Raw genomic sequence first — 25,915 nt, forward strand, 5'->3', positions numbered from 1 at the left:
GAGAGCTAAACTGTGTACAATTCCGTGTAGGGGTGAGTACCTGTTTGGCCCGGTATTGGATGATATCCTAGCTAAGGCTGAGGATAGGAAGAAAGGTTTTCCTAAAGCTTTCAATCCTACCTTTAGGAATACCTTCAGGAGACGCTTCCCATACCGAAGACCTTACCAGAACCGAGACTGGGATGGGAGTCAACGGAGCCGAAAAAGAAAGGTCGGACTTTAATGCCTCCATCTTCCTCAAGAAGAAGAAGAAATTATCGCTAATAAAGATCTTCCAGTAGGGGGCAGGTTAAAATATTTCTATGCTCAGTGGGCCAAAATAACTTCGAGCAATTGGGTTCTGGGTATAATTAAATCGGGGTTAAAATTAGAATTCCGGGAAAAACCTTCTGATTTTTATATCTTGACTGCCCCTGATTCCTTAGACCAACAAAAGGCCCTTGAAAAAGAGGTTCAGATGTTAAGACGGAAGGAAGTTATAGTAGAGGTTCCAAAACATCAGCAGGGGAAAGGGTTCTATTCCCCTTTATTTTTAATCTCCAAACCAGATGGATCCTTTCGAACCATCATAAATTTACGGAGATTGAACAAACATCTACAATATCATGCCTTTAAGATGGAATCTATTAAAACGGCGACTAAACTTCTTTTTCCCAGATGTTATGACAGTCCTGGATTTAAAGGATGCGTATTACCATCTGCCCATTCACCAGGATCATCAACAATTCCTCAGAATGGCGGTGCGCTTAAACGACCAGGTCAGACATTTTCAGTTTACTGCAATGCCATTTGGTCTATCTATGGCACCGAGGGTGTTTACTAAAGTCATGGCAGAAGTAATGGCCTATATCAGAGAACATGATACGTTAATTATACCCTACTTGGATGACTTCCTGGTAGTGGGAAATTTGTTTTCTCAGTGTAGAAGTCGCCTAAATCATGTAATATCTTCCTTACAGGACTTGGGTTGGCTAGTCAATATGGAAAAATCAAGATTGGAACCATCAACGACTCAGACCTTCCTGGGTATTCTGCTAGATTGGGAAGAGCAACTATGTTTCCTTCCGGAAGAGAAAAAGCAGAGGATTGTGCACAAAGTCTGTACTGTAACAAAAAAAACAGATCTGACTTTGAGAGACGCTATGTCTCTTCTGGGATCCCTGACATCTTGCATACCGGCCGTCCAGTGGGCTCAATTCCACACTCGAGTATTCCAGGGCCAGGTCTTGGATGCAGAGAGGAGTCTTCAAGGGCAATTAGGCGGAAGACTCAGGCTGTCCGCCGCCACTCTACACAGTCTGAGATGGTGGTTAAACAGAAGACATTTAGGAAAAGGAGTACGCTGGAGTATAGTTCCAGACAACACGGTTACAACCGATGCCAGTCCGATAGGATGGGGAGCTCATACAGGAGATGTTTGGACTCAAGGGCAATGGTTTCTCTTAGAGGCTCAAGAGTCCTCGAATTGGAAAGGGCTTACGGCAGTAAAAAAGGCCCTACTCAGGTTGCTACCATCTCTGCAGGATTCACATGTAAGAGTCCAGTCAGACAACACAACAGTAGTGGCGAATCTCCACCACCAAGGAGGTACAAGGTCAAGATCTCTAATGAACACCACCACAGACATACTCAACGTAGCCGAGGCTCACTTTCACTCTCTATCAGCCGTTCACATTCGGGGAGAGCTCAACACAGAGGCAGACTACCTCAGCCGTCATTCTCTACGTCAGGGAGAATGGGTGCTAAATCGACGAGTGTTCAAACAGATAGTAGACCTATGGGGGTTGCCCGTTTTAGATCTATTTGCAACGAGAGAGAACAGACAGACCAGGAGGTTCGCTTCTCTTCGAGTGGCGGACAAGCCCTGTATAATAGACTCCCTTCAAATACACTGGGATTTCTGTTGTGAATTCTGTGGCTGAGTTCACTTCTGTGGTCACAAGTGGTATTGCAGTCTCTGGGCTTCCTCCCTCAGGTGTTTTGGTGAGCTCGTTGGCTGCCTTGCTATTTAGCTCCACCTGAGTCTGTCTTCCTTGCTCCTTGTCAATGTTCCAGTGTTGGATCTGAGCTACTGCATCTTTCCTTGGGCCTGCTGCTCTGCTAGATAAGTGCTTCTAGTTTGTTTTCTGTTTTTTTCTGTCCAGCTTGCTATTGTCTTTTGCTGGAAGCTCTGAGAAGCAGAGGGGTGCACCGCCGTGCTGTTAGTTCGGCACGGTGGGTCTTTTTGCCCCTTTGCGTGGTTTTCGTTTTAGGGTTTTTTGTAGACTGCATAGTTCTCTTTGCTATCCTCGCTCTGTCTAGAATATCGGGCCTCACTTTGCTGAATCTATTTCATTCCTACGTTTGTCTTTTCATCTTGCTAACAGTCATTATATGTGGGGGGCTGCCTATTCCTTTGGGGTATTTCTCTGAGGTAAGTCAGGCTTGTATTTCTATCTTCAGGCTAGTAAGCTCCTCAGGCAGTGCCGAGTTGCATAGGTAGTTGTTAGGCGCAATCCACTGCTGCTTATAGTTGTGTGAGGATAGATCAGGTACTGCAGTCTACAGAGATTCCACGTCTCAGAGCTCGTCCTATTGTTTTTGGTTATTGCCAGATCTCTGTATGTGCGCTGATTACTGCACGCTGTGTTGCCTGATTGCCAGCCATAACAGATTTCCCTCTAGCGTATGTGTTCCCCCCAATATGTCTGATCCCTATAGTCCTCAGGAAATATCAGGGAAGAGAGGGCGAGAGTGATCCTGATTGCCCCCTTTTGGCCCAGGAGGGCATGGTTCTCGTTACTCAGGGCAATGTCTGTGTCCGACCCCTGGGTACTGCCGATCAGTCTGGAGCTTCTTTCTCAGGGTTCGTTCAGCCACCCCAATGTGCAATCCCTGCATCTGACGGCGTGGAATTTGAGAGGGAGTTATTGAGGAGAAGAGGGTTTTCAGAGGCTCTCATATCTACCCTTTTAAATAGCCGGAAAGAAGTTACTACTAAGATCTATGCTAAAACCTGGAAAAAGTTCCTTGCCTTCTACCAACATCCCTTTTCAGGTAAGGTTCCAATTCCGGCTATTCTGGAGTTTTTACAGAAGGGCCGAGAATTGGGCTTGGCGGTAAATACCCTTAGAGTCCAAGTATCAGCTTTGGGAGCGTTATATAACAGCGATGTGGCGGGAAATAGATGGGTTTCCCGATTTATTAAGGCCACTGAACGTGGCATACCCAGTGTATGTTCCTAGATTACCACCATGGGATTTAAATTTGGTTTTAGACGCCTTAACAGAACCCCCCCTTTGAGCCAATAGATTCTGTCTCCATTAAAAATCTAACTTTAAAAACAGCCTTCCTAGTAGACCTGACCTCTGCTAGGAGAGTGAGTGACTTACAAGCTTTGTCGATAGACCCTCCTTATTTAATGGTCTTTCAGGACAGGGTAGTGTTAAAACCTGATCCAGCATACCTACCAAAAGTAGCTTCCAAATTTCATAGAAGTCAGGAAATAATTTTACCATCTTTCTGTGACAATCCGAATTCAGCTGATGAGCAGAAATATCACATGTTAGATGTCAGAAGAACCCTATTAGAATATCTACACAAAACAGAACCATGGAGGCAGAGTAGGGCTCTTTTTGTTTCCTTTCAGAATCCAAGGAAAGGGGCGAGTGTAACAAAAGCGTCTATCGCCAGATGGGTAAGAGATGCCATATATCTTGCTTATACTGCTAAAGGCCAGACACCACCAGATGGCATCAGGGCCCACTCCACTCGAGCCATGGCCTCATCCTGGGCGGAAAGAGCGGACGTCTCCATAGACGTAATATGTAAGGCGGCAACGTGGTCATCTCCTTCCACCTTTTATAGACATTATCGTCTTGACTTATCTTCAGAGGCCAATTTAGTTTTTGGCCGTACAGTACTTAGTGCTGTAGTCCCTCCCAGGTGATTGATCTTTGAAAATCTCTCGTAGGGGTGCTGTCGTGGCGATAGGAAAACCGGTTTTTACGTTCTGGTAATAGGATTTTACAGAGTCCACGACAGCACCCGCACATTCCCCCCCGTAGTTGATCACTGGTTTCTGCACCCTTTTGGGAAAGTGTGCTTTTAAATATCACTCTTTAGAAGGTGATGGTATTTAGTAATATTTAAGTGTATATGTTTATGTACTAACTCAATGGCGGTGTCCCTTATACTCTGAAACAGAAACTGGAGTGGTGAGGGGGACCGCCCCTTTAAATTCTGTAGGTTCCTGTCCGGAAGGTGGGCGGATCCCCTCTCTCGTAGGGGTGCTGTCGTGGACTCTGTAAAATCCTATTACCGGTACGTAAAAACCGGTATTTAGTCACGAATATCACTATAGACGGTTATACATAGGAGCTCTGTATATAGTGTATAGTGTACAGGTAATACAGTGATCACCGGTGACATTATACACAGGAGCTCTGTATATAGTGTCAGTGTACTTGTAATACTGGGATCACTGGTGAAATTATACACAGTATCCCACTATATAGTGTGCATGTAATACAGTGATCACTAGTGACATTATGCACAGGAGCTCTGTATATAGTGTCAGTGTACAGGTAATACAGGGATCACCATTGACATTATACACAGGAGCCCAGTATATAGTGTACAGGTAATACAGTGATCACTGTGACATATACTGGAGCTGTTTATATTGTGTACAGGTAATACAGTGATCACCAGTGACATTATACACAGCTCTGTATATAGTGTACAGGTAATACAGTGATCACCAGTGACATTTTACACAGGAGCTCTGTATATAGTGTACAGGTAATACAGTGATCACCAGTGACTTTATACACAGGAGCTCTATATATAGTGTACAGGTAATACAGTGATCACCAGTGACATTATACACAGGAGCTCTATATATAGTGAAAGTGTTCAGGTAATACTGTGATCACCAGTGACATTATACACAGAGGAGCTCTGTATATAGCATATATTGTACAGGTAACACAGTGATTACCAGTGGCATTATGCATTGGAGCTTTGTATATAGTGAATAGTGTACAGGGATCACCAGTCACATCTCCAGTTACATAGTAACATAGTAACATAGTTAGTAAGGCCGAAAAAAGACATTTGTCCATCCAGTTCAGCCTATATTCCATCATAATAAATACCCAGATCTACGTCCTTCTACAGAACCTAATAATTGTATGATACAATATTGTTCTGCTCCAGGAAGACATCCAGGCCTCTCTTGAACCCCTCGACTGAGTTCGCCATCACCACCTCCTCAGGCAAGCAATTCCAGATTCTCACTGCCCTAACAGTAAAGAATCCTCTTCTATGTTGGTGGAAAAACCTTCTCTCCTCCAGACGCAAAGAATGCCCCCTTGTGCCCGTCACCTTCCTTGGTATAAACAGATCCTCAGCGAGATATTTGTATTGTCCCCTTATATACTTATACTTATAGTTGAAGTCATTCATCTTCACTCTTCTTCATCCTGCACAGCCTGCTGTGACTTCTTCTAGCTATGGCTCACCTCTGTAGAATGAAACACAGATAACTATACTGATCTCTTCTAGAGCACTCTCCCCACTTTTTCACCTACTTATTCACTGTGTCGGAAGAAAAGTGCCATAATGCCACCTTGGTGCTCAGTTCTCTCATATCTTTCCCCTAGTTGCACCCACACAGTATTTTATGTCCCCTTATTTGGGACAGGTACAACAGTAACATTTCGTTTTGTTTCCCCATACAGTAGTAATGTTTGTTTGTGCTCAAATACCACACAACAGTAATGCCCCAGGCCCCAGTGGCTTCCATAAAGTAACAGCGACCACCTTTTCATGCCTTGATACATTTGTAACATCAAAAATTATGGCCCTATAAGGCTTCTTTTACACTTACCGTGTATTTTTGCGGGCCGTATTGCCGCAATTTTCACGGTCTGCTGCAATAACGCAAAAAAACTTGCGGATCGCCGTTTTTCGAGTTTCCAATACTATGGCAAAAGTATTGTAAAAAAAAAAGGTGTTCCAAAAAAACGGTAGTCACGGTGCACCGCAAAAACGAGCTTCCGTTGTTTTTGCGGCCCCATTGATTTTCAATGGGGGCCGTGTCCGTAAAACCAGCCATTCGGCGTACGGCTCTCTGTGGAATTATTGCGGTCCCATAGAAATCTATTGGGGCCGCAAAAACTGGACGCAAAACCACAGTAAATGTAAAAGTAGCATAAACTAATGAATGTATGGAGCAACGATTGGAGACATTTACAATACCCCCCTGGTGGCATCATACATTAAGTCCCCCAGATAGTATAATGTCCCCCATTCTGGCCCTAAATATAGTAGTAATATCAATCCCATACAATAGTATAGTCTTCCACTGTGAACAGTATACTGTTGTCTTTTGTGGTCCTCTTGTAATTTATACTGTCTCCTTTTTTGGCCCTCTTGTACAATATACGTTTCTCTTTGTGGCCCTCTGTACGGCACGCTGTCACCTTTTGTGGCCCTCTGGGATGGCACACTCTTGCCCTTTATGGCTCTTTGGGATAGCATGTTGTTGTCCCTTGTGGATCTCTGGAAAGGCACGCTGTTGCTTTTTGTGGCCCTCTGGGACGGCACACTGTCGCCTTTTATAGCCCTCTTTGACAGTACGCTGTTGCCCTTCGTGGCTCTCTGGGATAGCATGCCATAGCCCTTTGTGTGTCTCTGGGATAGCACTATGGCACCTTCTGGGATGGCATGTTGATGCTCTTTGTAGACCTCTGGGACGGCATGTTGTTACCCTTTGTGGCTCTCTGGGACGGCACACCGTCGACCCCTGTGGCTGTCTGGGATGGCACGCCATCGCCCTTTGTGGCTTTCTGGGTCAACACATTGTCGCCTTTTGTGGCCCTCTGGCATGGCACGCTCTAGCCCTTTCATGGCCCTCCGGGATGGCATGCTGTCACCCTTTGTGGCCCTCTGGGACGGCACACTGTCACCCTTTGTGGTCTCCTGGCATGGCATGTTGTCACCCTTTGTGGCCCTCTGGGACACCACACTGGTGCCCTTTGTGGCCCTCTGGGATGGCAAGCTGGCGCCCTTTGTAGCCTTTTGGGATGCCACGCTGGCTCCCTTTGTGACTCTGGAATCCCAAGTCAGGTAGGAGGAATGGGATAAAATTCCTGCAACCTATTGTGAGAACCTGAAATGTGTGACCCATAGGGCCAAATAGTGCCCACCAGTAAACATGGGAGGGCCCCGCCACGGAGGTAACAGAACAGAGCTTGTGTTATTCTGACATCTCACATTTTTGGTAGAGATCAGAGAAGGGGAATATGGAAATGTCCGGAAATACAACAGAGATTTAATGAATGTTGCTCTAAACTGCACTTGAATGCGGGAGTGGAGGCGCCTGGACGCGGATGTGGGGGTGCCTGGACACGGGGGTGAAGTTGGGTGGAGACGCCTGGACACGGGGGTGGAGGTGCCTGCATGCGGAGGTGGAGTGTGGTCTGGGCGCCTGGACGCGGATGTGGGGGTGCCTGGACACTGGGGTGAAGTTGGGTGGAGACGCCTGGACACGGGGGTGGAGGTGCCTGCATGCGGAGGTGGAGTGTGGTCTGGGCGCCTGGACGCGGAGGTGGATTGGGGTGGGAGCGCCTGGATGCGGCGGTAACATAGTAACATAGTAACATAGTTAGTAAGGCCGAAAAAAGACATTTGTCCATCCAGTTCAGCCTATATTCCATCATAATAAATACCCAGATCTACGTCCTTCTACAGAACCTAATAATTGTATGATACAATATTGTTCTGCTCCAGGAAGACATCCAGGCCTCTCTTGAACCCCTCGACTGAGTTCGCCATCACCACCTCCTCAGGCAAGCAATTCCAGATTCTCACTGCCCTAACAGTAAAGAATCCTCTTCTATGTTGGTGGAAAAACCTTCTCTCCTCCAGACGCAAAGAATGCCCCCTTGTGCCCGTCACCTTCCTTGGTATAAACAGATCCTCAGCGAGATATTTGTATTGTCCCCTTATATACTTATACATGGTTATTAGATCGCCCCTCAGTCGTCTTTTTTCTAGACTAAATAATCCTAATTTCGCTAATCTATCTGGGTATTGTAGTTCTCCCATCCCCTTTATTAATTTTGTTGCCCTCCTTTGTACTCTCTCTAGTTCCATTATATCCTTCCTGAGCACCGGTGCCCAAAACTGGACACAGTACTCCATGTGCGGTCTAACTAGGGATTTGTACAGAGGCAGTATAATGCTCTCATCATGTGTATCCAGACCTCTTTTAATGCACCCCATGATCCTGTTTGCCTTGGCAGCTGCTGCCTGGCACTGGCTGCTCCAGGTAAGTTTATCATTAACTAGGATCCCCAAGTCCTTCTCCCTGTCAGATTTACCCAGTGGTTTCCCGTTCAGTGTGTAATGGTGACATTGATTCCTTCTTCCCATGTGTATAACCTTACATTTATCATTGTTAAACCTCATCTGCCACCTTTCAGCCCAAGTTTCCAACTTATCCAGATCCATCTGTAGCAGAATACTATCTTCTCTTGTATTAACTGCTTTACATAGTTTTGTATCATCTGCAAATATCGATATTTTACTGTGTAAACCTTCTACCAGATCATTAATGAATATGTTGAAGAGAACAGGTCCCAATACTGACCCCTGCGGTACCCCACTGGTCACAGCGACCCAGTTAGAGACTATACCATTTATAATCACCCTCTGCTTTCTATCACTAAGCCAGTTACTAACCCATTTACACACATTTTCCCCCAGACCAAGCATTCTCATTTTGTGTACCAACCTCTTGTGCGGCACGGTATCAAACGCTTTGGAAAAATCGAGATATACCACGTCCAATGACTCACCGTGGTCCAGTCTATAGCTTACCTCTTCATAAAAACTGATTAGATTGGTTTGACAGGAGCGATTTCTCATAAACCCATGCTGATATGGAGTTAAACAGTTATTTTCATTGAGATAATCCAGAATAACATCCCTCAGAAACCCTTCAAATATTTTACCAACAATAGAGGTTAGACTTACTGGCCTATAATTTCCAGGTTCACTTTTAGAGCCCTTTTTGAATATTGGCACCACATTTGCTATGCGCCAGTCCTGCGGAACAGACCCTGTCGCTATAGAGTCACTAAAAATAAGAAATAATGGTTTATCTATTACATTACTTAGTTCTCTTAGTACTCGTGGGTGTATGCCATCCGGACCCGGAGATTTATCTATTTTAATCTTATTTAGCCGGTTTCGCACCTCTTCTTGGGTTAGATTGGTGACCCTTAATATAGGGTTTTCATTGTCTCTTGGGATTTCACCTAGCATTTCATTTTCCACCGTGAATACCGTGGAGAAGAAGGTGTTTAATATGTTAGCTTTTTCCTCGTCATCTACAACCATTCTTTCCTCACTATTTTTTAAGGGGCCTACATTTTCAGTTTTTATTCTTTTACTATTGATATAGTTGAAGAACAGTTTGGGATTAGTTTTACTCTCCTTAGCAATGTGCTTCTCTGTTTCCTTTTTGGCAGCTTTAATTAGTTTTTTAGATAAAGTATTTTTCTCCCTATAGTTTTTTAGAGCTTCAATGGTGCCATCCTGCTTTAGTAGTGCAAATGCTTTCTTTTTACTGTTAATTGCCTGTCTTACTTCTTTGTTTAGCCACATTGGGTTTTTCCTATTTCTAGTCCTTTTATTCCCACAAGGTATAAACCGCTTACACTGCCTATTTAGGATGTTCTTAAACATTTCCCATTTATTATCTGTATTCTCATTTCTGAGGATATTGTCCCAGTCTACCAGATTAAGGTCATCTCTAAGCTGTTCAAACTTTGCCTTCCTAAAGTTCAGTGTTTTTGTGACTCCCTGACAAGTCCCCCTAGTGAAAGACAGGTGAAACTGCACAATATTGTGGTCGCTATTTCCTAAATGCCCAACCACCTGCAGATTTGTTATTCTGTCAGGTCTATTAGATAGTATTAGGTCTAAAAGTGCTGCTCCTCTGGTTGGATTCTGCACCAATTGTGAAAGATAATTTTTCTTGGTTATTAGCAGAAACCTGTTGCCTTTATGGGTTTCACAGGTTTCTGTTTCCCAGTTAATATCCGGGTAGTTAAAGTCCCCCATAACCAGGACCTCATTATGGGTTGCAGCTTCATCTATCTGCTTTAGAAGTAGACTTTCCATGCTTTCTGTTATATTTGGGGGTTTGTAACAGACCCCAATGAGAATTTTGTTACCATTTTTCCCTCCATGAATTTCAACCCATATGGACTCGACATCCTCATTCCCTTCGCTAATATCCTCCCTTAAAGTGGACTTTAGACAAGACTTTACATAGAGACAAACCCCTCCTCCTCTCCGATTTTTACGATCCTTTCTAAACAGACTGTAACCCTGTAAGTTAACTGCCCAGTCATAGCTTTCATCTAACCATGTCTCGGTTATTCCCACTATGTCAAAGTTACCTGTAGATATTTCTGCTTCTAGTTCTTCCATCTTGTTTGTCAGGCTTCTGGCGTTTGCGAGCATGCAGTTTAGAGGATTTTGTTTTGTTCCAATCTCCTCACTGTGGATTGTTTTAGAAATGTTCTTACCTCCCTTCTGAGTATGTTTTCCTGGGTCGTCTTTGTTCGAGTCTAATGTTTTTCTTCCCGTCCCCTCTTCTTCTAGTTTAACGCCCTCCTGATGAGTGTAGCGAGTCTTCTGGCGAATGTGTGTTTCCCAGGTTTGTTGAGGTGTAGTCCGTCTCTGGCGAGGAGTCCATCATACCAGTAATTCACACCGTGGTCCAGGAATCCAAATCCTTGTTGTCTGCACCATCGTCTTAGCCAGTTGTTTGCATCAAGGATCCTGTTCCATCTCCTGGTGCCATGCCCGTCTACTGGAAGGATAGAAGAAAAAACTACCTGTGCATCCAGTTCCTTTACTTTCTTCCCCAACTCTTCAAAGTCCTTGCAGATTGTCGGTAGGTCCTTCCTTGCCGTGTCATTGGTGCCAACATGTATCAGAAGAAATGGGTGGACGTCCTTGGAGCTGAAGAGCTTTGGTATCCTATCGGTCACATCCTTGATCATCGCACCTGGAAGGCAGCATACTTCTCTTGCAGTTATGTCCGGTCTGCAGATGGCTGCTTCGGTGCCTCTCAGTAGTGAGTCTCCCACCACCACCACTCTTCGTTGCTGGGGGTCAAGGGGGCACCTTGATGCAGAGGTGGATTTGGGTGCAGGCGCCTTGATGCAAGTTTGTAGGCGCCTGAACACGGGGTGGGAGGTGCTTAAATGCGGGAGTGGAGTCTGGTGGAGGCACCTGGACATTGGGGTGGAGGCGCCAGGACATTGGGGTGGAGGCGCCTGCACACGGGAGTTAAGTCAGGTGGAGGCTCCTGGACATGGGGTGGAGGCGCCTGGACTAACCCTAAACCAATGAAATTCAAGTAGCTTATTTCTCCTTAAGTAGGTCATGCATCCACTTTGTGTTTATACTTAAATGAACCCCCATATCATGCTGAGCATGATAATAATTGTGTCGTCCTTTTGCAAGGTTCATACCCCGAGATATGTTTAATAATGGTTTTCCATTCCTTTGGGAAAGGGAGTGGAGTCCATGTCGCAGCCCACTCAGTGGGGTCAGAACAGGGGGAGTGCCTTGGTTTTGGGCACAGGAATAAGATCGAGAGACCTTATTTTTGGACTAATCTTTGTCCAGCTGTGAGACGCTCTGTGATGCATTTTGATGTCACCCCTCCTCCCAGCCGCATGGTCAGCCATGATATGAGAGAACTGTAAGTTTCTTTTCTTTTAATCCCTTTTATTTTGTAATTGTCTGTACATACGATACTTGTCTCCTTTTATAATATCTTTTATACTTTTTTAAACACTGCCTACCTTTTGGAATAAAATATATAAAATTACTAGCTTCGTTTCTCCTTGCTCTATAACGTACTTTCACGTCCTCTGAAGTAAATTACACTACTAATTGGGTTGGCTCCTGACCCGTTATTAATTTAGAAATAGGAGATGGTGGCAGTGGAAGTATCCTGAGCCTTTGGGAAAACTGGCAGTGACAGACGGCGTTGATAATCATTGTTTCCGCCTGAGTGGGAGTAGTTATATCGCCCTCGCTTCAGTGTGCCCAATAGCCAGTACATACCAAGGCAGCCTTTCTGGCGACTAATTAGCCTAGGTGCAGTTACCTGTCTGAGGTGGGGTAAAGGAGGCAGCCAGAGAGCTGCAAGTTCCAAACCTGAACTTGGAAGTGGGATATAAATAATTCCTCTAAAGAAAGGAACTGGGGCAACCAAACACCTCCGGTTTATGACACGGGGGTGTAATTGGTTGGAGGCGCCTGAACTCGGAGTGGATTCGGATGGAGGCACCTGCCTGGACGTGGGGTGGAGTTGGGTGGAGGCGCCTGGACATGGGGTCGAGTCATGTAGAGATGCCTGAATGCGGGGTGGAGGCGCCTGGACGCAGAGGTGGAGTCGGGTGGAGGCGCCTGGACACATGGATGTAATTGGGTGGCGGCACCTGGACGCTGAGTGGATTCGGGTGGAGGCGCCTGGACGCGGGGTGGAGGTGCCTGTACAAGGGATCAAGTCATGTAGAGGCATCTGGATGCGGGGTGGAGGCGCCTGGACACGGGGTGGAGGCGCCTCGACACAGGTGGAGTTGGGTGGAGGTGCCTTGACACGGAGGTGGAGCCGGGTGGAGGCGCCTCGACACGGAGGTGGAGTCGGGTGGAGGCGCCTGGACATGGGTCCGCGGCTGTAAATAAAACATTAGAAGTCGCCAGTGACTGTTTGTGCGCAGTTTCCGCTCTCTATCTGAAACTCAACTTCTCCAAAACTGAACTTCTTCTGCTCCCGCCATCTACTAACCTCCCTAAATGTGACATTTCCCTCTCCGTGGGTGGCACCATAATAACACCCCGGCAGCAGGCGCGCTGTATGGGTGTTATGTTTGACTCAGATCTCTCCTTCACCTCCCATATAAAATCTCTTGCTCGCTCGTGCCGCTTACACCTAAAGAACATCTCTAGAATCCGCCCTTTTCTCACCATGGAAACAACAAAAACCCTCACTGTCGCCCTGATCCACTCCCGCCTGGACTACTGTAACGCTCTATTAATTGGCCTCCCCCTCACCCGACTTTCCCCTCTCCAGTCCATCCTTAATGCAGCAGCCAGGGTCGTCCATCTGGCTAATCGTTACTCAGACTCGTCCGCTCTTCGCCAGTTGTTACACTGGCTGCCCATTCATTACAGGAAACAATTCAAAGTACTTGTTCTCCCCCACAAAGCTCTGCACAGAGCGGCACCCCCTTACATCTCCTCCCTCATTCCTGTCTATCGGCCTAACCGACCGCTGCGCTCTGCAAATGACCTCCGACTAACCTCTGCACTAATCCGTACCTCCCACTCTCGACTCCAAGACTTCTCCCGCGCTGCGCCAATCCTCTGGAATGCTCTTCCCCAAGATATTAGGACCATCCACGATTTGCATAGTTTTAGGCGCTCGCTCAAAACACATTTGTTCAGAGCGGCCTATCACGTTCACTAATCAAAGTTATGTTATGTTTGTGTGTGTGTGTAGCCCATTCACTATCTCCATCTATCCCCAACCCCCTGAAGATGGCCGGACCCTCATTGTAAATACATCATTGTAAATACACATCTGTACTTTGCATCTCCCTCTCCTCATTGTAGATTGTAAGCTCTCACGAACAGGGGCGGCTTATTGTGCTTTAATTATTGTATTGTTAACGTTGTAACTTATGACTAAGCGCTGCGGAATATGTTGGCGCTATATAAATAAAGATTATTATTATTATTAAGTCGGAGGTGCTGGACTTTCTCTTGTCAAATAAGGCAGCACACTGCGGCAGTAAAACATGCAAACATGCAAACATGAACATTGAACTGCACTAGAAGTATGAAAAAATGAGAGCGTTTAGCGCATAAATTGGCCAATTCATGTGTACCTGGTAGCCACATTAAGGCGTCTCTCGTATACCAGGTCCTACACTTTCCTTTCCTCGCTGAGAATAAACGTCTTCATCTGAATGGGAACCTGTGAATCCTCTTCTGAGACTTTCTCTCTGTGGAGGGGTATTGGACCTGCTGCGATAAACACACCTGTGGCTAAGAGGTGGACTTTCTCTTGTGTCTCCGCAGCGATCGTCGGTGCTCGTGCTGCTTTTCATTTGGCCTCCTGGAGTTTCTCCGCTCAGGATCCCCCCAATCCTCTCTGCGCTTTAAAGACGACGACCCCGAGCACCTGCATCAATGCCAGGTAACGTCTGGGGGGCGACACTCTGCATCGGTGCCGGATTATGTCCGGTCCCCGCCTCTACTCATTGTTCTTCCCATTTCTTGCAGCCCCCACATCCCGGCCGAGTTCTGTGTGTGCACTGACAGTGGGACCCTTTACCTGTGGAGCGTAGAGAGCGGGTATGTATAGACTGGGAGCCCCCTCCCTCCCTCCTGTGACCCCTGATGACCCCCTCTCTGTGCATTAACCCCTGTCTTTCCCTCAGGTTGCAGCGAGTACGGCAGGATCCTGACTCCATGTTTTTCCGTGACGACCCGCACTGGAGGTGGAGTGACTTCACGTCTCACCCTCGCGTTCTGACCTTTGCGGACAGGACGGGGGTTCAGATTGCAGATATCAGAGTGAGTGTCATTATCGTGAGAGGATTCCTCCTCGGTGGCCAGAATAAGACGGCATAATGACTTCTTGTCTCCCCAGGTCCCAAATTCTCAGGGTGCGGCACTTTTTCGCATTGGGCAGGAGTCTTCATGTCAGAGAGGAGAGCGAGTAATACTGCCTCGCTGTTTGCGGGAGATAAACCCGGCGTGCTGCCTGGTGGGCACTCAGGTACCGACCTACTCACTATACACCCAGTGTCCTGCCTGGTACAGCTCACTATACACCCAGCGTCCTGCGTGGTGCAGCTCACTATACACCCAGCGTCCTGCCTGGTGCAGCTCACTATACCCCCAGCGTCCTGCCTGGTGCAGCTCACTATACACCCAGCGTCCTGCCTGGTGCAGCTCACTATACACCCAGCGTCCTGCCTGGTACAGCTCACTATACACCCGGCGTCCTGCCTGGTACAGCTCACTATACACCCAGCGTCCTGCCTGGTACAGCTCACTATACACCCAGCGTCCTGCCTGGTGCAGCTCACTATACACCCAGCGTCCTGCCTGGTACAGCTCACTATACACCCAGCGTCCTGCCTGGTGCAGCTCACTATACACCCAGTGTCCTGCCTGGTGGAGCTCACTATACACCCAGCGTCCTGCCTGGTGCAGCTCACTATACACCCAGCGTCCTGCCTAGTGCGGCTCACTATACACCCAGCGTCCTGCCTGGTGTGGCTCACTATACACCCAGCGTCCTGCCTGGTGCGGCTCACTATACACCCAGCGTCCTGCCTGGTGCGGCTCACTATACACCCAGCGTCCTGCCTGGTGCGGCTCACTATACACCCAGCATCCTGTCTGGTGGGCGCTCAGTATATACCCGGCATCCTGCCTGGTGGGCGCTCAGTATATATCCGGCATCCTGTATGGTGGGCGCTCAGTATATATCCGGCATCCTGTATGGTGGGCGCTCAGTATATACCCGGCATCCTGTATGGTGGGCGCTCAGTATATACCCGGCATCCTGTCTGGTGGGCGCTCAGTATATACCCGGCATCCTGTATGGTGGGCGCTCAGTATATATCCGGCATCCTGTATGGTGGGCGCTCAGTATATACCCGGCATCCTGTCTGGTGGGCGCTCAGTATATATCCGGCATCCTGTATGGTGGGTGGTCAGTATATACCCGGCATCCTGTCTGGTGGGCGCTCAGTATATACCCGGCATCCTGTATGGTGGGCGCTCAGTATATATCCGGCATCCTGTCTGGTGGGCGCTCAGTATATATCCGGCATCCTGTCTGGTGGGCGCTCAGTATATATCCGGCATCCTGTATGGTGCGCGCTCAGTATATATCCGGCATCCTGTATGGTGGGCGCTCAGTATATATCCGGCATCCTGTATGGTTGGCGCTCAGTATATACCCGGCATCCTGTCTGGTGGGCGCTCAGTATATACCCAGCATCCTGTCTGGTGCAGCTCCGTATATATCCGGTCGCCTTCCTGAGATGTACTGGTCCGTGTATCCCTGCATGTGGTGCTCTGGGGCAGGCTTGAAATGTCCTTTCATAGCAGACCATGTGGTGCAGGGGTGGGGCGATGCATCAAAATGCATCACACGTCTCTCTGCTAGTTCCCTGGACAAAGACTTGTGCAAAATGACCTCCCACTATCTTATACCTGTACCCAAAACCAAGGCACTCCCCCCTGTGGTGACCTCACTGGGTGGCTGAATACTCCACTTTCTGAAAGATATGAAAAACCATCTCTAAACATATCTCGGTGTATGAACCTCGTAGAAAGAGGACACCATTTGTTGTGAATTCTGCTTTTGGGCTCCCTCCGGTGGTTGTAGGTGGTAATGCAGTTGTCCCTGGGTTGCAGTCCTGGTCAGGTGTATCTGCTGATTGCAGTTCTGACTGGGGTATTTAGGTGTGCAGGATTCATTAGTCCTTGCCAGTTGTCCATGGTTGCTGGAGGTGTTGGACCTCTGTCTGGTTCCTCCTGCCTTTTGCCAAATCAGCAAAGATAAGTGTCTGGTTTTGTTTCTGTGGCACACATGCTGTGTGCTTGATAATTCAGTGCTATTCATTTGTTTTTTCTTGTCCAGCTTAGATTGTGTCAGCATTTTCTCAGTCTAGTTGGTTTCTCAGGAGTTGCAGATATACGTTCCACGTCTTTAGTTAGATGGTGGAATTTTTTGTATTATCTGCTGTGAATATTTTTGGAAGGGTTTTAATACTGACCGCTTAGTATTCTGTCCTATCCTTTCCTATTTAGCTAGAGTGGCCTCTTTTGTTAAATCCTGTTTTCTGCCTGCGTGTGTCTTTCCTCTCCTACTCACAGTCAATATTTGTGGGGGGCTGCCTATCCTTTGGGGTTCTGCTCTGAGGCAAGGTAGAATTCCTATTTCCATCTATAGGGGTATTTAGTCCTCCGGCTGTGTCGAGGTGTCTAGGGTTTGTTAGGCACACCCCACGGCTACTTCTGGTTGCGGTGTTAGTTCAGGATTTGCGGTCAGTACAGTTTACACCAACTCCAGAGAAAGTTTCATGCGGCTCCAAGGTCACCGGATCATAACAACCATTATCATTATACTCAGCGTGAAATGGGGGTTCATTTAAGTGTAAACACAAAGTGGATACATGACCTGCTTACAGACCTGCTTTCCGTTACTTGAATTTCGATGGGTTTTGATCCTAGAGATTTCAGTGGGGTATAGATCTATCGGTGGACATCCGGAATATGTAACTTTTATATTTCTATCACTAATCAGTGCCATTATACATAGCTTTTCAAGAGCAAAGACGTCTCCATGCGGTTTGAAAGTTGATCTACCAATTTTAGCTGGTATCAGGCGGGATGGGGGATGAGGGGTTTAGAATTACACAGAGCTGACCGGCAGAGGAGAAGTGTATTCACCCGCAGTCAGCTGGGGAGGAAGAGGGGGGGTCAGAAAGCCCACAGCGTGTATCTGTACACAGACCTAATGGATATAGCAGAGCTCAGTGTGCTTGATAATATATAATCAAATACATCATATTCCTGACACTCGAATATTAGAGATGGGTGCCGGCCCAAAAGGCTCTGTGCACACGAGACAGCATGGTCCAACCTCATCGCTTCCCGGAGATGGGCTGCGATGTGCCGGGTGTTATAATGGGTTGATGCAGGGCATGGTCCAACCTCATCGCTTCCCGGAGATGGGCTGTGATGTGCCGGGTGGTATAATGGGGTGACGCAGGAGATCGCCTACCCCGTTGTTGAAGCCCACAACATATTTTTAATTTATTTATAGCGTAGGTGACAACTGATAAATACTCCCATCAGCCTCTGCCTGCTCTCACTTTTATTAGCGGCAGCAGGTGTAGGCTGATGGAAGTAGTAGTCCCATCAGCCTCCACCTGCTCTCACTGTTATCAGTTGAATATAAGCCTTTTCCCCTGCTCGTGCTGATCATAGCACGAGCAGTGAAGAATGATGTGAGCGGTCTTCAGCACCCATCTCCAGGGCACAGTGCAAACTGTACCGCTGCTTCCCAGGCACTGGTACATGTCACAATAATGACACGTGGATGTCATCCATGTGTCATCAGTGTGGACATGTGTGGGACATTTTGCGGCTAGTGCTGATGTTAAATAATGGACATGTCAGCGTATTTTGCCCACAGCTATGTGGTCCATGAAAGCACATTGACATGTGCACAGACCCATTCAGTTGAATGGGTCTACATGTGTAAGTGCCTACTATACTTGTGAAAACTGTCACCATATGTAACGGACACACTGACGTCTGAAAGAGGCCTAACAAAGAGCGACGGTGGTGTCTGACTGCTGGATCCAAGGTTCAGTGAGAACCGGAAGGATAATAGAATTAAAAAGGATGATGTCGGGAAGTTTGACACAGACTGATCGTGAGTTCCAGAGGGTAGAGTTACAGGAGAAGGCTGCACTGCATGTTAATGAGATTAACAGGGTTGAAAAAAATAAGTATTTGACACACTGTCGATTTTGCACGTTTTCCCACCTACAAAGAACAGACCCTTTTATTTTTTGTTTATGAAGCCTTTCTACTCCGCACTCTTTACCTGTATTTATTGCATGTGTTTGAAATTTTTACCTGTGTAAATCAGGGGTGTCAAACTGCATTCCTCGAGGGCCGCAAACCATGCGGGTTTTCAAGATTTCCTTAGCATTGCACAAGGTGCTGTAATCATTGTGTGTAGGTGATTAAATTATCACCTGTGCAGTTCAAGGAAATCCTGAAAACATGACCTGGTTGCAGCCCTCGAGGAATGCAGTTTGACACCCCTGGTGTAAATGACACATGTCTGCTCACTCAATCACACTCCAACCTCTCCGCCATGGCCAAGATCAAAGAGCTGTAAATGGACACCAGGGAGAAAATTGTAGACCTGCACAAGGCTTAGATGGGCTACAGGGCAATAGACAAGCAGTTTGGTGAGAAGGTAACAACTATATATCACAATTATTACAAAATGGTACAAACACAAGATGACTGTCAATCTTCCTCGGTCTGGGGCTCCATGCAAGATCTTGCCTTTTTGGGTAAGGATGATTCTGAAAAAGATCAGGAATCAGCCCAGGACTACACGGGAGGACCTGGTCCATGACCTGAAGAGAGCTGGGACCTAAGTCTCAAACATTACCATTAGTAACACACTACGCCATCATGGATTAAAATCCTGCAGGGCACGCAAGGTCCCCCTGTTCATGCCAGCACATGTCCAGGCTTGTTTCAAGTTTGCCAATGACCATCTGAATGATCCAGAGGAGGCATGGGAGAAGGTCATGTGGTGAGATGAGAGCAAAATAGAACTTTTTGGTATCAGCTCCACTCGCCGTGTTTGAACAAAGAAGACTGATGAGTATGCGGCGCCCCAGGGTCCTGGTCGTCGCAGTGGTATTGCTCTCCTCTCGGGGAGAGTGATGCTACGTTTGGAGGCAAAGAAGGATAACTGCGGGGGGCGTGGCTATGGACTGAGAGAGGAAGGACGCATACAGTGAGAGCTCCTAAAAATCCTGCATATATCCTGCATAAAGGACCCCCTTTTTGTGCACTCAATTGCTTCTGCTGGGGTCTCTGGGAGCCTGGAGGCTGCCGACCCCCTGAAAAAAGACCATAGCTGTGGCTGGAGGAAACCGGAGGAGAGGACTTATCTTGCGGAGCGGTGAGCTCCACGTGTAGCGGCGGCCATCTTTCTGGGAAGACGGCCTGCGGGCAGGCGGCGCGAGGCTGTCTGTGGCTGCGGCTGAAGCCCCCCTTGGTCACCGGACGGTACCTTAAACCCGCAGGTGAGAGCTGCGGGATTCGGGCCAGGCGGAGAGACAAAGAAACTCACATTGGCGGCGGCGGCTGTGCGGGCGGCAGCCATTACCGAGGCGCGCGCTCCTGCAGTAGGAGGCGCGGTGCGGCTCATTATCACCGCAGCGTGACTGGGAGGTGAGCACTTAACCTGCTCTGCACATATTACGGGGAATCGTGGTGAGTGCTCTGGAAGATTGAGCCCCACGCTCCCCTATTAACCACGTCCTGGCCGGCTGCACTTTTACTGGGCCTCCCCCCTGCTGCCATCGCTACAAAAAGCTCTCCCTGTAACAGGGGTCTCCGCCATATTGGCAGCCTGTGCCTCCTGACTATACACCAATATACCTCCTGACTATAGGGGTGCCCGGCCGGGTTCATACACAGCCCTGGTGTGATCGTGTGATAAATCTACGGACCTAATTTAATCACCTTGTTGGGCCACACAATTATTAACCATGCATCGTCCAAAGAACACAACTGCAGCTGACAAACTAAAGGAATTCGCTAGAAGTGACACTTCAGATGGTGCAAGATCTCTTAGAAATAGTTCCTCACAAGTTCAGCGTGGGAAAAACCGTCTCTCTGATAGTGTTGATGAGAGCGAGCAAGATGATTTGACTCTTAAGCAAGCATCTGAACAATTAATGCAAGCCATATCTCTAACTAGGACGTCTCTTTCCGAAAAAATAGAGGATGTACATACGGAAGTGGGGCGCCTAAGGCAAGACATGCAAACCATGAAGGGACGCATAACAGAAGTTGAAACAAGGGTATCTCAGGTGGAGGACACTATCAAACCTATGGAGGCCAAACTAGCGAAAGTTGCCGGGTCTATAAATGCCTGGAAACAAAAGGCAGACGATTTGGAAAACAGGATGCGTCGAAACAATATTCGCATTATTGGTCTACCGGAGCACTCAGAAGGCCAACAACCTGAAAAATTCCTGGAAGATTGGCTCAAATCCTCCTTGGGAGACATATTCTCCCCATTATTCTCGGTGGAGAGAGCCCACAGAGTCCCTACAAGATCCCTTCCTCCTGGAGCCCCACCCAGACCGTTCCTGGCACGCATTCTTAATTGTAAGGACAGAGATGCTATTCTGCGATTGGCACGACAAAAGAGTCCCATCAAGTTTAATAGCGCTACAATCTCGATTTTCCCAGACTTCTCCGTTGAACTTCAGAAACAGCGGGCAAAATTTATGGATGTCAAAAAACAACTCAGAGACAGGAGTATCATCTACTCCATGATTTATCCAGCACGTCTCCGGGTGGTCTGCAATGGTTCCTCCTTGTTCTTCACTGACCCATCGGAGGCAGAGGACTGGCTGCGATCCCGTGGGAGGTCTAATGCAACAGAACCCTGATAAGTTTCCGACCAACTAATGCTTCTTTTCAAATTTTGAAATTGGGGCTCTCTCTGGGAGCGTTCAAATACCAACAATACCGGACGCTGGAGTCAGCGGGGGTATCCCCAGGTTTATTTGATGATGGGAGCGATAAACAATGCTCCGAGATTGTTCAGTTTTTGTTAAGTTTTCTCTTTTTTTTGTCAAGTTTAACTAGCATTAATAAGCATTTAGGTAAAAGCCGCCTTAGGAGCTGTTATAATTATTTGTGCATAGTCTGTAGATCTATTTCGACCACCATTGTACACCATAGGTCAAGGAATGAATATGGAGTCTAAATTGATATGTATGACCTGGAACATACGGGGTATTAAATCACCCCGGAAGAAAATTAAGGTGTTCTCCCAGATCAGGCGGTATCATCCTCATATTGTGGCCTTGGTAGAAACACATTTAACTAGAGATACAGCCAGAAGTGTACAGAAACCCTGGGTACAGTGGCATGTTCATGCGTTCCACACCAGCTACTCGAGAGGAGTGTCATTGTTGATACATAGAGATGTTCGGTGGGAGGCCAGGACGACTCGGCGGGACACAGAGGGACGTTTTGTTTTTGTTCATGCATTAATTAATTCTCGTGAATATGTTATATTGTGCATTTACAACCCCCCTCCAGCTAATATTTCAATACTTAGAATGGCAATGAGTTTTGCGTTAAATTATCCAGACGCACATGTCATCTGCATGGGTGACTTTAATCTGGTTATGGATAGCTGTCTAGATAGGTTGAGACTGGGAGATGGGTCATCTGGGGAGCCTCAGTCCTTGCTGTCTTCATTGCCCCCGACTCAGCTGGCACTGTTCATGGAAAATAGTGGCTGGGTGGATCTATGGAGGATACGTCACCCTGGGGAAAAAGGATACACCTGCCACTCATCTACTAAGAGTTCCCTGTCCCGTATAGACTATATTTTTGGGTCTGGCGGTTTGGTGCAATGGGTAAGCGGTATAGAGCATGGCAATAGAGGAATCTCAGACCACAGCCCAGTTATTCTCACGCTTACATTTGGGAAACTGACTAATGGTAGAATATGGAAGTTAAACCCCTTTTGGCTTAAACTAATAGACTCAAATGATAGAACAGTTGATCAGTTGAATTGTTATACTCGATCTCACCCAGAACCTCAGGATATTAATTTATTCTGGGACGCCCTTAAGGCGTACCTAAGAGGCTGTTTGTCCTCTACGATTTCTTATGTTAAAAGGGTGACATCGAGAGACGACGATGAGATTGAGCAACGCTTGAAAGATGCTGAGATCGCATATACAGCCAGTCAGACTAACAACAATAAGGTTGAGTGGTTAACCCTGCAAAGATTATATGCCCAGCACCTGGACACTAAATCCAAACGTAAGCTGTTTTTTACGCGACAATCATATTTTGAAATGGGGAATCAGGCGGGGAAATTTTTGGCTTTCCTGGTACGTCAACACAATACGTCTAATATGGTAATACAAATTCGTTCGCCAGGTGGCTCGTTGAACACCACCACCGAGGAAATACTTCAGTGCTTTTATAATTATTATAAGGGGTTGTATGAGTCCAAGAGTGATTTCAGTGTTTCAGATTGTTTAGAATATTTATCCGATATAGAATTCCCTACACTGAATTCCACACAGCAGGCTTTTATGGACGCTGAATTTACCCTAGAGGAAATAGAGCAAGCTATAACGGATATGGCCTCTGGGAAGGCCCCTGGGCCGGATGGCTTCCCGGTCGAATTGTATAGGAAATACCGAGAAATACTAGCTCCACTTTTATTACAAGTATTCAGAGAGATATGGAGAGGGGGATGTCTGCCCGATACTTTTTATGAGGCACATATTATTGTACTCAGAAAAGAGGGGAAGGATCCATTGGAGTGTGGGTCTTATCGCCCCATATCGTTAGTAAACGTAGACTATAAGATCTTTACTAAAATTTTAGCCACTAGGCTGAACTCTATCATACTGGACATTATACACCCGGATCAAACTGGCTTTATGCCTGGTAAGAGTACCTCTATAAATATCAGGCGGGTTCAATCGATAATCCAATACAGTTCTCTACTACCTGATAATAACTGGGCGTTGGCGTCGTTGGACGCAGCTAAGGCGTTTGACTCTCTTGAATGGCCCTTCTTATCCGCCTGCCTACAGAAATATGGTTTTGGAGCCAAATTCCTGAATTGGATTAATATATTATACATGAAACCAAAGGCCCGTATAATAGTAAATGGTTCCATCTCTGAGCCTTTTTTACTATATAGGGGAACCCGTCAAGGGTGTCCCCTTTCCCCAGCCCTATTCGCTTTAGCAATAGAGGCGTTGGCAATACGTCTTCGATCCTCCCCCGGTATTGAGGGTATAAAAATAGCGGATCGCACTGATACCATTGGTTTATACGCCGATGACATGATAGTATTCATGGATAACACGGAAGAGACGTTACCGAGGGTGATTGTTACCATAGATAGATTTAGTGGGTTCTCAGGCCTATATATTAACTGGGATAAATCTGCCTTATTGCCTCTCTCTCAGACCCCAGCGTCTAATCTCAGTGCCCTTTCCTCATTGCCTATAGTATCTAACTTTAAGTACTTAGGTATATATATGTCTAAATATAGTGGGTCAGACTTACACCTCAATATTTTTCCTCTGCTGGATTACGCTAAACTGAAATTTACATCTTGGAGCAAGATTCCATTGTCTGTAGCAGGTCGTATTAACCTCATTAAAATGATACTGCTCCCTAAATTTAACTATTGTCTTCAACACAGCGCAGTAACTGTACCGAAGTTCTTCTTTACCAATTTAAACTCTCAGGTTGTTTCATTCATATGGGGAAAAAGTAGGCCTAAGCTTAAATTAACCACTCTACAGAGATCTAAGCAGGGGGGAGGAGCGGCATTGCCTGATTTTTTTTTATATTATTTGGCGGGACAGGCGAGGGCACTGAGTAAGTGGATGCCTCACAATAACCTCCCTAATTCTGAGAGTCATCTGGTTAGTTCCGTTAGCGCTAAATGTCCATTAGGCCTTTTGGAGTCGGGGAAAATAAGCGCTCCCCGCATGCTACCCATGCTCCGACTGGCACGATCAACCTGGAGGCAGATTAAAAAAGCTATTGGATTTGAAGATATTGTTGCTGAAATGCCTTTATGGGACAATGGTTATTTCCCCATGCTGATGGATCACCCATCTGCAGGTTTTTGGATCTCTTACGGGGTTCTTTCGGTGGGGGATTTATATGATCAAGGGGTCTTTATGTCTTTCGAACAGCTGCAAGCTAAATATGCCTTTCCAAGATCTCAATTTTTCCGTTATTTACAACTTAGAACAGCTATTCAGTCATATACCAGAAATGTGGGAGCAAACCGCAACATCTCATCTTTGCCACTGATAGGCATTCTTAAATCGCAGGGACCTCAGGGTCTTATTTCATCCTTATACACATATCTGTTGTCAATGGGAGCGAACTCGGCTATAGACTTGGTTAAGGGCAAGTGGGAGGGACTTATCCCTGATATGCAGAGTGAGGCGTGGGAGGACGTTCTGGACTCTCCCCTTAAAGTATCCCCGTCAATTAATAACAAGATGACCCAATTATATATAATCCATCAGTCATATTTGACCCCAGTGAGACTTTTTCGGATGGGTCGATACTCGACGTCGGAGTGCCTGCGATGCCACTCTTCGGATGCTGACTTCATACACATGATATGGCAGTGCCCAATTATTTTTCAATATTGGAGAGAGGTGACGTCGTTATTGACCTCACTTTTGTCAGTCCCGGTCCCTCTTGAGCCCTTGGTCTGTCTGTTTGGAGTTTGGGATGCGGAGGTTTGGGAACATTATGTTGGAATTTTTTTACGGGAGGTACTATTTTTGGCACGAAAAATGTTGGCGTTACGATGGATGGGAAGGTCACCCCCTACACTTAGGTCCTGGGTTGAGCTGGTGAACACAACTGTCTCATATGAACGCACACTCTACCAGAATAGGGGTTGCCCGGGCAAATTCAATAAAATCTGGGACAGGTGGAATGCCTCCCATCTTACTTTGTGAATTAACTGATTGATAAAGATACAGTCTATATGATCTCTTGTTCTGCAGATGTTGCGCAATGGAAGTGTAATGTTACTGCTAAAAGGCGGCGTAGTAATAGTTTTGAAGGCTTAGTTTAGTCTAGTTTAGTTTAGTTTGGTTTGATTATAGTTTGGGAACTCTGAATACTGACAGTTCCATGATTTCACGTATATATCTTATTCCATATAAATACAAATGATTAATATATATGTATGCTCTAATGTCTTTTTTCTATCTTGCGAATGTAATCGTGCAAGTCAATCACAAAGACAAACGTTTATACTGTATTTTATTGTGATTAATAAACGAATTTAAAAAAAAAAAAAGAAGGATAACTGCATCCAGGTATTAAAAATATGCAACACATTTCACACTCCAGACCACCAGGGGGAGCTCCTGACCCTATTTATTAGGTAAGTCCCCACATATATATAACTCGTAGTCTGTAGGGACAGTTAGTTAGTTCCAGGCAG

General features: G+C 46.5%; 1 protein-coding gene across 4 annotated transcripts in view; it reads left to right on the forward strand.

The window, feature by feature from the left end:
- TAF1C (TATA-box binding protein associated factor, RNA polymerase I subunit C) overlaps positions 1-25,915 on the forward strand; it is a 119,241-nt gene that overhangs the window by 68,877 nt on the left and 24,449 nt on the right. For all 4 annotated transcript variants that reach the window (XM_069745428.1, XM_069745427.1, XM_069745425.1 and 1 more), the window contains exons 9-12: positions 14,164-14,281; positions 14,368-14,439; positions 14,526-14,661; positions 14,738-14,866. In XM_069745428.1, coding sequence (XP_069601529.1) covers positions 14,164-14,281; positions 14,368-14,439; positions 14,526-14,661; positions 14,738-14,866 — 455 coding nt within the window. The remainder of the gene's footprint in view (positions 1-14,163; positions 14,282-14,367; positions 14,440-14,525; positions 14,662-14,737; positions 14,867-25,915) is intronic.

The sequence above is a fragment of the Ranitomeya imitator genome, chromosome 1 (genome assembly GCF_032444005.1).
Source record: "Ranitomeya imitator isolate aRanImi1 chromosome 1, aRanImi1.pri, whole genome shotgun sequence".
In the NCBI taxonomy this organism is placed as follows: domain Eukaryota; kingdom Metazoa; phylum Chordata; class Amphibia; order Anura; family Dendrobatidae; genus Ranitomeya; species Ranitomeya imitator.